At 42.2% G+C, this 13784-nt stretch overlaps 2 protein-coding genes and 1 non-coding gene across 4 annotated transcripts; all 3 read right to left on the reverse strand.

Moving 5' to 3' along the window:
* Positions 1-468: 468 nt before the first annotated feature.
* LOC139616826 (transmembrane protein 100) lies at positions 469-4854 on the reverse strand. Its single transcript, XM_071473624.1, has 2 exons — positions 4374-4854; positions 469-4229 (listed from the first exon to the last, which is right to left on the reverse strand). Exons 1-2 carry the CDS (start codon positions 4442-4444, stop codon positions 3761-3763), a joined length of 540 nt encoding a protein of 179 aa, XP_071329725.1. The 5' UTR covers positions 4445-4854; the 3' UTR covers positions 469-3760.
* A 2587-nt stretch (positions 4855-7441) lies between these two features.
* Positions 7442-13605, reverse strand: LOC139616800 (tubulin epsilon and delta complex protein 2). Of its 2 annotated transcripts, none has more exons than XM_071473623.1 (9): positions 12755-13605; positions 11733-11791; positions 10801-11368; positions 10651-10704; positions 10490-10568; positions 10097-10241; positions 9628-9723; positions 8548-8621; positions 7442-8417 (listed from the first exon to the last, which is right to left on the reverse strand). In XM_071473623.1, exons 1-9 carry the CDS (start codon positions 12856-12858, stop codon positions 8268-8270), a joined length of 1329 nt encoding a protein of 442 aa, XP_071329724.1. In that variant the 5' UTR covers positions 12859-13605; the 3' UTR covers positions 7442-8267. The 2 variants fall into 2 exon arrangements, with proteins under 2 accessions (XP_071329724.1, XP_071329722.1); XM_071473621.1 differs by having other exon boundaries at positions 8548-8741; positions 12755-13274.
* Positions 12259-12332, reverse strand: trnat-agu (transfer RNA threonine (anticodon AGU)). The gene has a single exon. It is a non-coding gene; the product is annotated as a tRNA-Thr (tRNA).
* Positions 13606-13784: the final 179 nt, after the last annotated feature.

Here is a 13784-nt window from a genome sequence, read left to right on the forward strand (position 1 = left end):
AAGCATCCCACATGTCACTGGGTATCTGACCAAGTCATCCAAGCTGGCAGGGCAGCACATGGCAATGTGTCTATATACAGCATCATCAAATTTCAAGCACAGGGGAAGCTCAGGTGCTCTCGTCAACCAAATGTGTTTTTTTATATTTGATGTTAATGGTAGTGCAGTGACAATTATAATCTAATGTGCACACCATTTAAAAATAAAGTCAAAACAGAGTAAGTCTATTGTCTTCTCACTGTCCACTCTGCGTCTGTCTCCTGTATTTTCAGCCCTGTCTGGAGCTTTGTCCAGATGTATCAGGATAAAGCATATTGCTAGTGCACTTTGGCTGGTTCTGAATAATCTCCCAAAGTGAAGTAGTTACAAGTACAAGTACAAGTACAAGTTACAGTAGTCACTTAAGTAGTTAAGCAATACAAAGTTATATTTAATTTCTTCAAGCCACAAACTGGAACAACTGCAAACCAAGGTGTTCACATAACATTTATTTAATACAGCAGTTAAAATTTACATATACGTAGAAATATACAGTACAAATATAAAATAGTTGTATATACAGCACCAAATATTAGAGATCACGCAAACAAACATAATTCGTGTCACTCAATGGAGTGATGAACAGTATTGGCAGACAGCGTGGCTGTCTACTGGGGGAGGGACATATTTCCCCCACAGCAGAGAGGTAGATTTTCCCTTTTATTTTTCAGAAGGCAGAAGGGAAATCACTTCACGTCTCTCACAAACAAATTCTGGTCACCCGCCATCAATTTTTCAGTGACAACACATTGATACAATATAGTTAGCAAGTACAGCTATGCAACTACAATGTACGAGTGACATAGTAAAATGTGTACTATACATGTAAAAAAATTGCATTGATACACAAGCCAAAATTCAGGGCAGAGTAAAAGTGAGTGTACTTCACTTATCTTGTTTTTTGCTCGCTCTGTTTCTCACCCTCTCACTCTCTTTCTCTCTCGCAGCCTTTGGATGACTGTGCCACAAAACATCTTTCTCTGAGAAAAAAAACAAAAAAACAAAAAACACCACATATGTGGCAAGGCAGCTCTAACAGAAGCAATATCAACCAAAGGCAGAACATTATTTGCATCAACGGCTTTTATGTTATAGCTTCTTAAACACTGGTCACTTGATGATTTCGTCAATTTTCAATTCCACCTCTACCCATCTACACTGACTATAGCAAACACTAACCCAAGTGAACAGACCTGAACATAGCAGAGACAGATAGATAGATAGAGAATATACTAATCTATGATACAATCATCTAATGTAATGTAATAGGGCTTCTCTCTTGTTTTACTGTTGAGAGGATACCACTGCATTGAGCTAAAAAAAAAAAAAACATACTCATAAATACTCTTTATGGGCATGTCCTTTGATGTCTACCTTGAAACAAACTGATGTGGCCATACAGTATGCAAGTGTTTGCAAATAAAGACAGATCTATGTTATGTCTGTTTTGACAGTAGAAAAAGGCTCACAAAAGCCTTCACATCCAGTTAAGTTGGCAGTTTCACTGCTGTTGCCAGTAACGCATCATATCCCCTAAAAATAGTACTGCTCTGCTCCTGATAGGTTTTCCCAGGTTCTGCTTTTGTCTTCCACCACTGCCTCCTCATTTCATCCTTCTTCCCTTCTCTCCCTTTCTTTAAACTAACAGAGATCGGCTGACAATCAGTATGCAACAGAACATCTAAGTGCACACTGAGCTGCAAAAACGGACTGATCCATTGAATGTCTATTGAAGCAGGCAGGCAATTGCAGCCTTGTAATTGGCAAGCTGGCCTTCAGGACAGTCTTTGGCATTGTGTGTTAACTGCTACCTCTGAATGCATAGACACATTTTACTCAGCAACAAGCGTCACTAATCTGGTAGCCAGAATCGATGCAACAGTGATCAATGATCGTTCTCAAGGGTAAAGGAGTGCTAGTCCACAGTCCTTCACATGGAGACCACGCGTCTAGACTCTTTTCAGTTTCTATACATTCTGTATGTTGCACTTTCTCCTTCCTTAAGTTGTATTTTCCTTCCCACGTTACATTCAGTGACAGAAACAAGAATGTTTAAGACAAGAATAAAATGCCATTGTGTATCTCATCCTGTGAGACCACACACCCACAGAAAGCACCTATTCACAACTGTGGAGCTGAGTGCAGCTACATTCACCAGCTCTCTCCGAAAAAAAAAAAAAGCGTAGGAAAGGGAAACCCCAGCGTCACTTAGAGCACAAACATTAATCACTATTCAAAAGAGCACAGCCTTGTACCATATTTTTCAGACTGACAAAGGGATTTTCCACTCACTCTTAGTAAATATTCTTTCCACTAGGAGAGAAAAAATTATCCACTTTCTTTGGCACAGAGAGAAAATTAAATGTCTGTGGATTGTGGGGCTTACATTTAAGTGTATGCGTGTATCTTAATTTGTGTGTCAGAAGACTGTAGACACTATTTCACAATGGGTAAATGAGGTGGATGAAGTCAAAAACTGGGGATGTAGGATGGAGGAAGGCATATGGGATGGATGCGTACAGTTGGGGTAAAGAGAGAGAGAGACAGAGAGGGAGCAAGGGGGGAAATTGTCAGGAGTTCAGATGGAAACGGGGGAATGCAACAGAGCCTTTTTCCATGAGTGCTTGCTCAAGGCACCAAGCGGGAGGGGCCACAGGGGAGCAGGATCAGTCAAAGTGCCCCTGCAGTGGCATGTCCCCTCGGGCAGTGTCCTTCAATAATCCTGGTCTGCCCTGTGTGGAGCTGGGGTGCCCCAAGTAGACGCCCATGCCTGGGCGTAAATGCTCTCACATTGACAGGAGGGCAATCAGTCGGTCACAAAGTCAGTGCCACACTCCTTTGAAATGTGGAGCTGAAGCTACAAAAAGCCCTGAAGAGTTTGTTACTTTAATAAAAGGTTCTCTTGCTTGACATGGACATGGTCAAATGTGCAAATCTGTGTTTCCTTAGTCGTTAGCACAGACAAAAAACTTCCACTTCCCCAGCAGGTCCTCTGCCCTCTCCCAGCTCATCGTCCACACAGATGCCAGTAAGATCCTGCTGGACTCAAGTTCCACTCTCCCGTTGCGTAAAAAAAGCCCCCAACACATTGCTGTGGTGTCACAGGACGAGTGAATGACGCTGGCCGTTGACGCGGGTGCACTGCACTTTCGGCTGGGTATCGGGTTGCCGTCTTTGGCCCACTTCTGGCCTCTTGGAGAGTCACCTGTCCTGGCAGGAGGAATGCTGTGACTGACGTGCCTAGTGACGCCAGCATTGACTCCAGCAGCAGCTCTGCATAGCGTGTTAGGTGTCTGCGAGAGCTGACACTGTGTCTGTAATATTGTGCATATGTGAGTGAGGCCATGTATCCGTGCGTGTAAATATGCATGCAGTGTGCAGTGCATATTTGTGTGTGTCTCCTCTGAGGTTGTTTTGACACTGGACACCTGCTGTCTGATGATAAAAGAGCGTGAGGCATTGGTGATCCCTCCTTTTCAATCCAAAATGGTCCAAACCTCACAGACCAAACAGATCCTCAGTGTCCTGTCTATCTGTCCTTCCACTCTCTCTGATTTCTCAGCCCTCTTCAGTATGAGCTGAGCCAAACTTTGTGATAAGGAATAGAGGGAATTTGGCACAGGGAGGAGGTGAAGTGGTGGCTTCTTTAGTCAACCCTTGAGCTCCCGGCCCTGGGTATGTCTCTGCTTTCGAGTTCCTATAACTGTTTTCCCCGTGTGCTTCACAGGGGACACTGCTCAGAGGTGAATGAACCTCCCTCTTTCTTTTTCCTTCTCTTCTTCTTATGGACAGTCCAACAGGCGGTGGCCATCAGCAACAGCAAAAGACCCATGACAAGTAACACCACTGACACCACTTTAGTCTGAGGCAGGTCATTATAGGTGTAGGTCACCCCCGTTCCTGCTACACCGATCACCAAAGAGATGATTCCAAAGGGAAAGATGCAGCGGTACCAGGACTTCTCCATGCCCCCAGTGGCCTGGGACAGACGCTCTAGAGAGGAGAGCACCTCGGGGACTTTGGCACCACCAGCCTCCAGGGCCTGACCCTCCTGCCCCGGGCTGGTCTGGGGCTGAGGCTGGCATGCCAGGTGGCCTGTTGTACAGCCCATCCTGATGGTGTGGGCTGATGGATCCTGAACCCAGGCTGCAGCGTTGGCCTCTTGGATCACGTTTGTAGTCAGCTCTGGCCTGGAGAAAAAGAGAAAGATAGACATAGGCAGAGGAAGAGAGAAAGGAGAAGGAGGTCCATATGAGACCGGAGAAATGACTGGAGCAGGAATGGCTGGAGCGTGTCAGATGAAGGCTTCTAAGTCAGCGCTGAAATCCACTCACACTTTCCCCTTCTCTCCCTCCCTCTCTGGCTGTTTCTCTGTACACTGTCTGTTGGCTCTCTGGCAGCACATTGTACACTCTGCTGAACGTAGTGATGGGGGATATATAAAGGACCAGAAGGGGAGGAGCTAGGGAGGAAAAACGGGGAAGTCCCATTGCTCTGATTGGTTTTCTTCTGTATGACGTCAAACATTGAAGCTGGGAGAATAGGGGTTGATGTAGCACAGGAAGGGGGAGGGGAGAAGAGTAAACTGCTCCCTCTTGCCTTCATCTCCCCATCACTGCCTCCAAATTGCAGTATTTTTTATTTATTTATTTTTTTGTTGTTTTTTGTTTTCCTGTTTCCAGTATAAAAGCCTCCCCTGGGGAATAAAGAAACCTGCTGCTGTCTGGAAATTAGAGGAGAGAGGGAAATCCCTCCATATTTCAGATTGGAAAGCTACTTTTTTCCATATACTCGATGGAGGAGCGGGGTTCTAATCCCGCACCGCAACAGCACAGATGTGTCACCTCCATATGGCTCTTACACAGTAATGGTGCTCCCATTGCAACCTACCAGCTCTTATGTGGACATCAACATCAAACAGAAATCCTACGACCACCCACACAGATCTCCATTTCTGTGTATGCGGACACCTGAAGACACTGATTTGTAGAATGACATTCATTCTATAATGAAAGTGTAAGTACACTAATGAGCATGCCCACATGTGACACTCACAAAAAACACAAACAGCCCCCACTCATTTCTCACCCACATACGCTGCTGGTGCCAGTCCTTTCTGAATGAAAGGCAACCTAGTAGTGATTAATCCCCCCAGTACGATCGAAGAAAATCAATCAAGAAAGCTCTCTCTCCTAAGCTTTCTAATCTTACTCCCCCACATCTGAAAAGCCATGTTAGGGAAGGATAAATGTGTGTACACAGCTACATGTCTATGTTTTTATCCTCAGGCATTACTTGAATTTACTATGGCAACATGTTATCTACTGCTTTTTTTCCCAAGTTTATTTGAAAATTGAAAACTGTTAATATGGATTGTGGCAATTTGATGCTGAATAGTTTGGGAGTTTAAATGTGCAATTTTCTACAATTGAAGGGGAAACAAACCGAGGTTTCAAGTGTATCTAAGGTTGTACATGTGTAATGAGACAAAAGGCCAGAGAAAAGATGTGGGTGAGGGACAACACAGCAACCAGCAAGCTTTGATTATGGGTTTTAAAAACATCTCTATGCACTAATAAAACACCAGCATGACTTCAGCGTAGCAACAGGTTTTTCCCTCATAATTACATAAAAGGACTGCTGCTCTTTGAAGCACACAAGGCACACATTATCAGATTTAGAGATACCTAATGTCCTCATATAAATGCCTGACATGCCTCTGTGTGCACAAGACAACTATATTCTTAGCTTTTACAGAAAAGACAACTTGACAGAGGAAGCTGTCTTTAGACTGGCTGAATGGTTAAGGAAATCAAATAATAAACCCTTCTGCAGCCTAACTGATCACACCAACGTAATCGCTGCTGTGGCTCAATCAGCACCAGAGCGGTAGATGGGAAAAAGAGGAATAAAAGTGAGGAATGTGTTTGTGAGGGCTTGGGTGCAAGAGAAAAGAGATGCTCAAGAGCAATAAGCATTTGAAGGAGCAAAGCGGATTCTTGGTAGCACTGTTCGGTTTCTGTGGATTTGTACTTGGACGCTGGTGTTGCAGTGGACTAAGGCTAAAAAAAAGTGAAAATGAAAAGGGTGAAAAAAAGTGAACAAGTAGGAAGGAATGTGTATGACAAAGAAGGGGCTATTCAACTCCGTTGCTCTCTGAGTGAGAGTGTGTGTGTGACAGACAGCAGTGCTGACATGGGAAAGAAAATGAAGCTTCCTCCATGGAAAGTAAAATTTCTCTGGAACTTCCATTGTATGACAAAAAGAGGCGTGAGAAACATGGGACAAAGGCCTGAGACATGGGTAACCTGGGCAGGGCCAGGCCATGCTGGTGGGAGTGGAAAAGCTCAGTTGGTGACAGCCAGAACCAGGCAGCAGCTGATGTATGCAGGTCACAGGAAGGCTGAGTTGCGTAGGCGCCACTCCCACTGGGCCCTTTGTGTGGTGTTGACGTGATCTCAAGGATGCATCCCTGCCTCCTTCTTTACTCCTTTCACACAGGCTGATCCAAGACTGTATGGGTGGACCAGAAGCCTGCAGCACATTGCAACAGTCCCATACAGATGACTTGGCTGCAGTCCACGAGTGTTGAGAAACTGATGGTGGTGGAACAGAGGAAGCCTTGTGAGCATGTGAGTGTATGTCTCATTTAAGTCAGGAGCAGTTGTTTGAATGACTGTGCTCTTGGAGTTTGAGATACAGGTAACAGACAATGTGTGGCTGAAATAGCCCTCTCCCTTTTATAATCTTCTTTTTATTCCTCTCCTCAGGGAAACATGCCATTTCCAGCTCACAGTATGCAGGGAGCCAGACCCCCAAGTGCATTGTCTCTCTGACTCAGTTGGCTTTGGTTGTGCTTGTCCCTGTGTTTGTGTGTACATGAGGGTTGGTGCAGCAGGGCTCAAACACCCACGTCCTGCTGTGTGAACCCAGCGCCACCTGTCGCCCAGTCTGGCACAGGCCGTGCCATCCACACGTCATCTGTGGGCACGAGCCTTTTCAGCCTCTCCAAGCCCTCCTGCATTTCACACACACCCTCACATCACATTTGGGATGCACAAAAACAAGATTACCAATTTTCACAGGTCACAGAGACATAGTATTGGCCCCATATGTGTTATCTATCATTCACTGCAAGCCAGATTATAAAAGCCCTGCATGGAAATCAAACACATCATATGGAGAAACGCTACAGTGAGAAAATCAAAAACTGACTGATTTTGATGCAGCAGTAATAACAAGTGGTTAACGTTAGTCACCTGCTAGTGTGTTTCGGTGGTCACTTCCTCTGTGAGTTGAGTGCCACCTGCTGGAAGACTCCATCAGTGACTCAAGGGCAAGCTTTTCCATTACACGTTACTCTTAGTTTAATAATAATATAATAAAATAAAATAAAATAAAATAAAATAATAAAATATTTTATTTATGTTTATATAGATACACATTTTTGAGAATACCAACTGAAATTAGAGACTGTAAAATCTATTCAACACATGCAGATATCATGCAGCAAATGCGCTATCATAGAGATTTATGTCGTATGTCGTTTGATTAATGTCATTAAATCATTCCTTTCCAATATAGACCACTTGGTGATGTTGAATATTTCAGATAAATAGAAGGGTTATGCGTTTCTTTACAGGTTGAAAACATTCTCTCGCCTCCAAAGCTAAATAAATCGTTTAAAAACACACCGGAATATCTGAAAAAAATGTATTGTCACAAAACTGAAAACAGGTTTTTTTTAGTTCATAAAAAGTTGATGTTTTTGCAGATATGTACATGGTTTTCATAGGACAGTGACAAAATTGTAATTACACAGTCAGAAACAACATTAATGAAAGATGATAATCACAATTTTAGGTTTTTTTCAGTCAGACAGTCAAGTTATTACCTGGAATTGGACACTGAATAAACAGAGTCACAGCACACTAAAAACAGATTCTTCACAGTAATGACCTCGATCTTTGATTCACAGACAAATATATTCTGGAGTTACTACTTTATTAGGAACACTTCTTTTGTTTAAAGAAATCCAACGTAATGGTCCTGCAATTCATATTATGTGAACTTTACAATGTTCTACTTTTATTGAATGTATGGTTCAATTAATATTGCACTGAACTGCATTATACTGAGAGGTGTCTATAATTTTTTTTTTTTTCAAATGAGGCAGGATAGAGTACCTCATAAACCAATAACTCAGTGCAATACAGCATGTTCTGTGGTCATTCAGGCTCAGAGTCCAGGACTGTGACAGGGAAACGCTCCCCTCCTTCGCCCAGCAGAGAGTATATGTCTCTCAGCACACTAGCATTGGGACATCCAGGCCCAGGTGCTATAGATGAGAGCTGAGGGGACAGAGTGTCCAATAGAGCCTGTCACATAGAGAAAAAGACCGTCAGCACATTATTTCTTAGTAGTTAATGACTGCTACTTCACAGATTAGCACGATCAAGTGTGTGATGTACTTATAATTTATCAGGTGGTTGAAGAAAACAGCTGTACCTGCTCGAGGTTAATCTCTTGTTGCAGCAGCACCACCTGCATCCTCAGCCTCTCCAGCTCTCGGAGCTCTGCCTCTGTCGTGTAGGTTATAGTCAGGGGCAGGGGTGAAATCATCCCATCTTCCCACATACTATTTGCCCCAGTAGGGCAAAGACAACTTCCCTCTGGCCTCCATCGATCCCATGCTTCCCACTCTAACGGAAAATACGGTTATTTTTAGAGTGTGAGCGTGAGCAACCGTACCCTAAAACGTTTTTCTGCTCTGCTGCTTTAGCTTTAAATAGCTAGACCCTTGCCTGGCCACGTCAGGATATACAGCTTTAAAACCCCACTGTCACAGGGAAGGGGATCTGTCGAGGCCAAGGAAAGTACTGATCTGGCACTGCAGCTCTGTTTTCATTTTCCATATGCCAAGATGGAGAGGCCGCATTAGCTCGTTAGCACGCCACATTCATCGCAATCATTTTTCAAATGCTGTTAAAATGCAATAAACAATAAATCCCTCTCTGGAAAATAAAACGCTCTGAAATATAATATGTACTGAATATTGGATGTGAGATGATAGATTGAATGCATCTGGTCACAACATCAGATGGAGGGGTGTGGGTTAAGCAAGCAGTTCGAAATGACTGGAAAAGATCTCTTTTAACACTGGCTTTAGCAACATACTTTTGCTGCATTGGAGCTATAACTGGTAAACATGAGCAAAACTCCCTGCTGAAGGTGATGCAGTCATTTGAGTGGTGCGAATGGAAAATCTCAGGGCATTCAGCTTCATTGTAATTGTATCGTTGGAGGTAATGGAAATTCTAACATGTTACAAACTATGGGTAGTGTGTGAGTGATACCCTGACACCCAAACATGATCATTCAAACACAGCTAGGTAATCGGAGTCAAACACAGGGTCATGATTTCTCCACCAATGTCCTCTTTATTATGCAAGTCTGTGAGGTGGAATAAATCCTTTTAATAATGTTTTTTTTCCTGCTCATGAACAGTCACATTGACATGTAATTCATTTATGTGGCAATGCATGGTTTGAAAAGGCAGATAATGTTATAGTGAAACTGGATTCCTACCTTGTTTCACTTGGGCTGCAAACGTGTGGAGCTCCGCTGCAGTCATCTGCAACTTTTCAAGTGATGGGTAGGAGTCATACTTGTTCTTCTTACCACCTGCATAGACATAAATGACAATAAAAAAATGAAAAAATAAAAAAACTACCAGAATTGTTGCAACAGAAGCAACTGGAGTTGTTCAGTTTAACTGCCCTATGTTAATTAGTCTCACGTTTGCAGTAACTGTTATTTTTATAATAATATTTTTTTTCCGAATGCTCAGTGGGGGGTCCTGAACGTCACTGGCAGAAGAAAAGCTCAACACTCATATATCAGTTTAAATAGCTCTCACAAAGTCATTTCCTGCCAACTCCCTGTGCACTTTCTTCTCAAACTATCAACTTCTCACCCACATAATTGTGTCATCAATCTATTTCGTTTCTTCTCATTCCTCTGCTCCTAATTATGTGTGTTTGCATGTGTAATTCACCTTGCTCTGTGGCCGCTTCTGGAGTCAGTTTGGCCAGAAGCTCCATTGTCTGACACTGCTGGATGAGGTCATGCCCTTGGTGAGTCAGCCTGTTGACCAGAGCCCTGGTCTGATCTGGGCTGCCACACGGCCAATCCTTGGGGAACTAGAGGGATCAGACGGAGATGGTTAAGGACGACACACAGGATATCCAGGCCATTTAGAGAAATCAAAGTGTATTATTCAAATTATTCAAACATGCTCTGCTAAATTGCTATAGCTAGGTATTGGTCTATCAGCAAGCATGGAATTCTAACTGATTATATTCTCAAGATCAACATTACACAGCATGGAAAACATGTCTGAGGCTTTCCAGCCCATTTTCATGGACTTCACTAGGAAAAGGAAGGATACCGTAGCTCTCATTCTCTCCACAAAGTGACTTCTCCCAGGCGCAGGTTTCCTTTGTAGGGCCATAACTTTGTCCCACAACCTTAAGATAACATAGAAAAGGAAATTTAATACAAAAGCAAAACTATGGAATAAAATGTAGTATTTTCACTCATTTTGGGCACCTGTTTTGCTTGTTCCTTAAAGATTTCCACTTTGTTGTCTGCTCTGAAGGTATCCTGCCATAAAGCAAAGGCAAAATGGATGATTACAATGGGACACCTCCTCGAACTGTGACGGACCAAGCACAGTTGTCCAGTTATGTTAAAACATACCCAGTGTGTTGAAGCAAACTAGCTCCAGACTCATCTGTGTGTGAGAAAGGCCCCGTGTTATTTGAGGAAGGGGTGGAGATAGCTGCAGTTTTTACTGGGTCGTCGGCACTCAGCACGCTGTCCTTAACACTCTTTTTTTTAGAGCCTGATGCTGAACCAGCCTGCTGCAATTTCCTCGCTGCCTGGTGATGCGCAGCCCCAGCTGTTGAGACAGGATGCTTCTGGATTGCGCCTCTGTTATTTGTGGTTTTGGACTGTCCAGGATTGTTGCTAGCTGAAGGTCTTGAGCCTCGTGAGGAGGATACTGAAGATCCAGGTTTTCTATGCTCTTTTCTGTCAAGACTGGCAGACTTAGAGCTTGTTTGAATTTCTTTAGATGACGCAGATAACTGTGTTACATCTTTTGATGTAACAACTGAAGTGCCTGGTTCCTTTCGAGATCCACATTGCTTGTTTCTGTCTGGGTCTTTTTTATTAGTTCCTGAGCCAGTGCGGACCCAAAGGGCTTTCTCCAGTGCTTGCTCAAGCAGTTCTATATCTTCCTTCTCACCCGGTGAGATATTTGTATCTGAAGATAGCAGCAGAGAAACATGTGATTACACTTTAGTTATTTAACCTTTGTTTAACCACAAAGTCTCTTCAGATATATCTTTTACAAGAGACACCTGGACGAAACATTCAACATTCATGAATAGCACAATTAAATAAAACCCAAGATGCATGAAAGGGAGAAGTGTGACAGTCATAACATTATACATGACTGCTCTCATCCTTCTCCATGTCACTACATTAACCAAATATGTTAAAATATTTTTTTTTTTAACATTACATGTGATGGTTTACCATAGCAAGTTGAAATAGATGATAATTTAAATTAGTGTTGACTGCTCTTCAGTTCTTTTTTTCCTGTCTTTTTTTTTTTTTTTAATTACCTGTAGTAGCAGCATCTGTATATTCAGACTCCTCACGGTCCGTCTTTGGTTGTGGTGTTCTGTGGAAAAAGAACTCCATGTCACTACAGACTCAAATTAACCAAGAGGATCACAATTAAGCAAACTTGAGCAACAGTAGTATGTAATATATAATGAGCTGCAACGATTAATCGATTAGTCAATCGAGAAAAAAAAAATTATCAGCAACTATTTTGATAATTGATTAATTGTCAAAAGTCTTTTTTCAGCAAAAACGCCCAAAATGTAATGGTTCCAGGTTCTTAAATGTGAGTGTTTGCTGCCTTTCTCAGTCTTACAATATAATAAATTGAATGTTTGGGCTGTGGACTGTGGACTATCAGCTGACATTTCAATAGATACATAAATACTTGATTTGAGCAGTAGTTCAACACAAATATATTAATTTCTATTAACTGGCCTTATCTTATATATATATATATACACCCATCACAGCATTTGTCCGTTTGGTTTCGGTAAGGAAAGTGAAACCAGTAAGTGGAGGAAAAGGCACTGCTGGGATTCGAACCCAGGATCTCCTGTTTACTAGACAGGCGCTTTAACCAACTAAGCCACAGCGCCGGATGGGTGCCTCCAATGACAGATGTTCAAATTATACAAATCATTAAAAAATGAAATGACTAAAAATAACTAATCCTATTGATTTAACAAGGAACCACACACGAGTAAGTCTTGCTTTTGCTTTTGATTTCCGTGACTTCAGTGCCTGTTTCAGAGTAAACTAGACCCAGTTTGCATTAAAGGTCACGAAGGCACAAACTGGGGATAAGAAAACATAAGATCAAACATCAGCAGCTATTACATGTTTTGCATGCACATGACAACGAATTAACCTACATAAACAATTTTTCTTTGATACGAAGTTTGTTTGGTAGTCGAAAACTTAAAATAAGTTTATTTTCCTACGTAAAAGAGACACTGGTGTCACAAATGAAAGCTCTGATAAAACAGTGGGATTAATAACTCAGATGTATAGTACTTACAAGGCCTGTAATATTTCTCTGTAGAGTTGAATACTGTCATTGATCTTCTCTTGTTCAGCTTTGCATGACTTGATAGCTTGCTCAACCACGGACAGCAGTGACATACTTGTGTGTGGACGTTTTTACATTGACTTTGAAGTAATTAGCCAACTGTTAAAATATCGGTCAAAACACTGAGTTGAAGTCAGCATAAGGTTACAGAAAATGGCAAATCGTCCTATGGTGTGAGGAAAATATCGTTGGTTCAGTGTAATTCCATAAGACATAATATTGGAGGCGACCTCCTTCGTGTTGACCCGCGAAATCGAAATAAACGGATACGGAAGTCAAGTCACATCTCTTTCTCAGTGCAGAGTCCACTTTAATCGTTCAAGAAGGTGATTATCACCATGACGCTCGTCTGACCTCTGCGAACAAATCAAATGCCGTATTTATTTTCAACAAGCAATGGACAATAACAAGCTAAAACTTCTTGGCATTATTTCCACAACCAAGTTGCCAGTTCTCGCGAGATGTGACATGGCAACCAGGGACGAGGACGCTGTTCCCTCATGTTGCCACAACATGGCTTGAAAAGAAGGTTTGTTTGTATGCTACCATGATTTCAGTTTTTCGGCTTTGTAACAGTGTATGTTGAAATTCAGTCACACTGTTACCACCAGACAGAAGGATGAGAAACACAAAACCACTTGCACCCTTGTTTTTAATCTTCCTCATAAGCTTGACTCACAAACGTGTAATAATTGGCTCTGAATCTTAATCACCAGCTGCAAATGATGACTAATGAGCAGTGTTTATCATTTTCATGACGATAGTCATTAAATTTTGTTACTACATTCCCAAGTAGCCTTTTACATGTACAGTTTTGTTCAACTGTTTCCCTTATAGTGACAGATATAAACATTTTGTGAGAGGAAACATGTGGGGTCCCCTACAGACCAGAGACAAACAAAGTGGAAGCCAAAATAAGAAAAAAAAAAAAAAAAACCTTCATAAGCAAGGTGCCTGTTTGTCAACATGGTTATCAAAC

This window comes from Trachinotus anak, unplaced genomic scaffold, assembly GCF_046630095.1.
Source record: "Trachinotus anak isolate AG129_WGS33_773 ecotype Australia unplaced genomic scaffold, CSIRO_AGI_Tana_v1 ptg000003l, whole genome shotgun sequence".
Classification (NCBI taxonomy): Eukaryota; Metazoa; Chordata; class Actinopteri; order Carangiformes; family Carangidae; genus Trachinotus; species Trachinotus anak.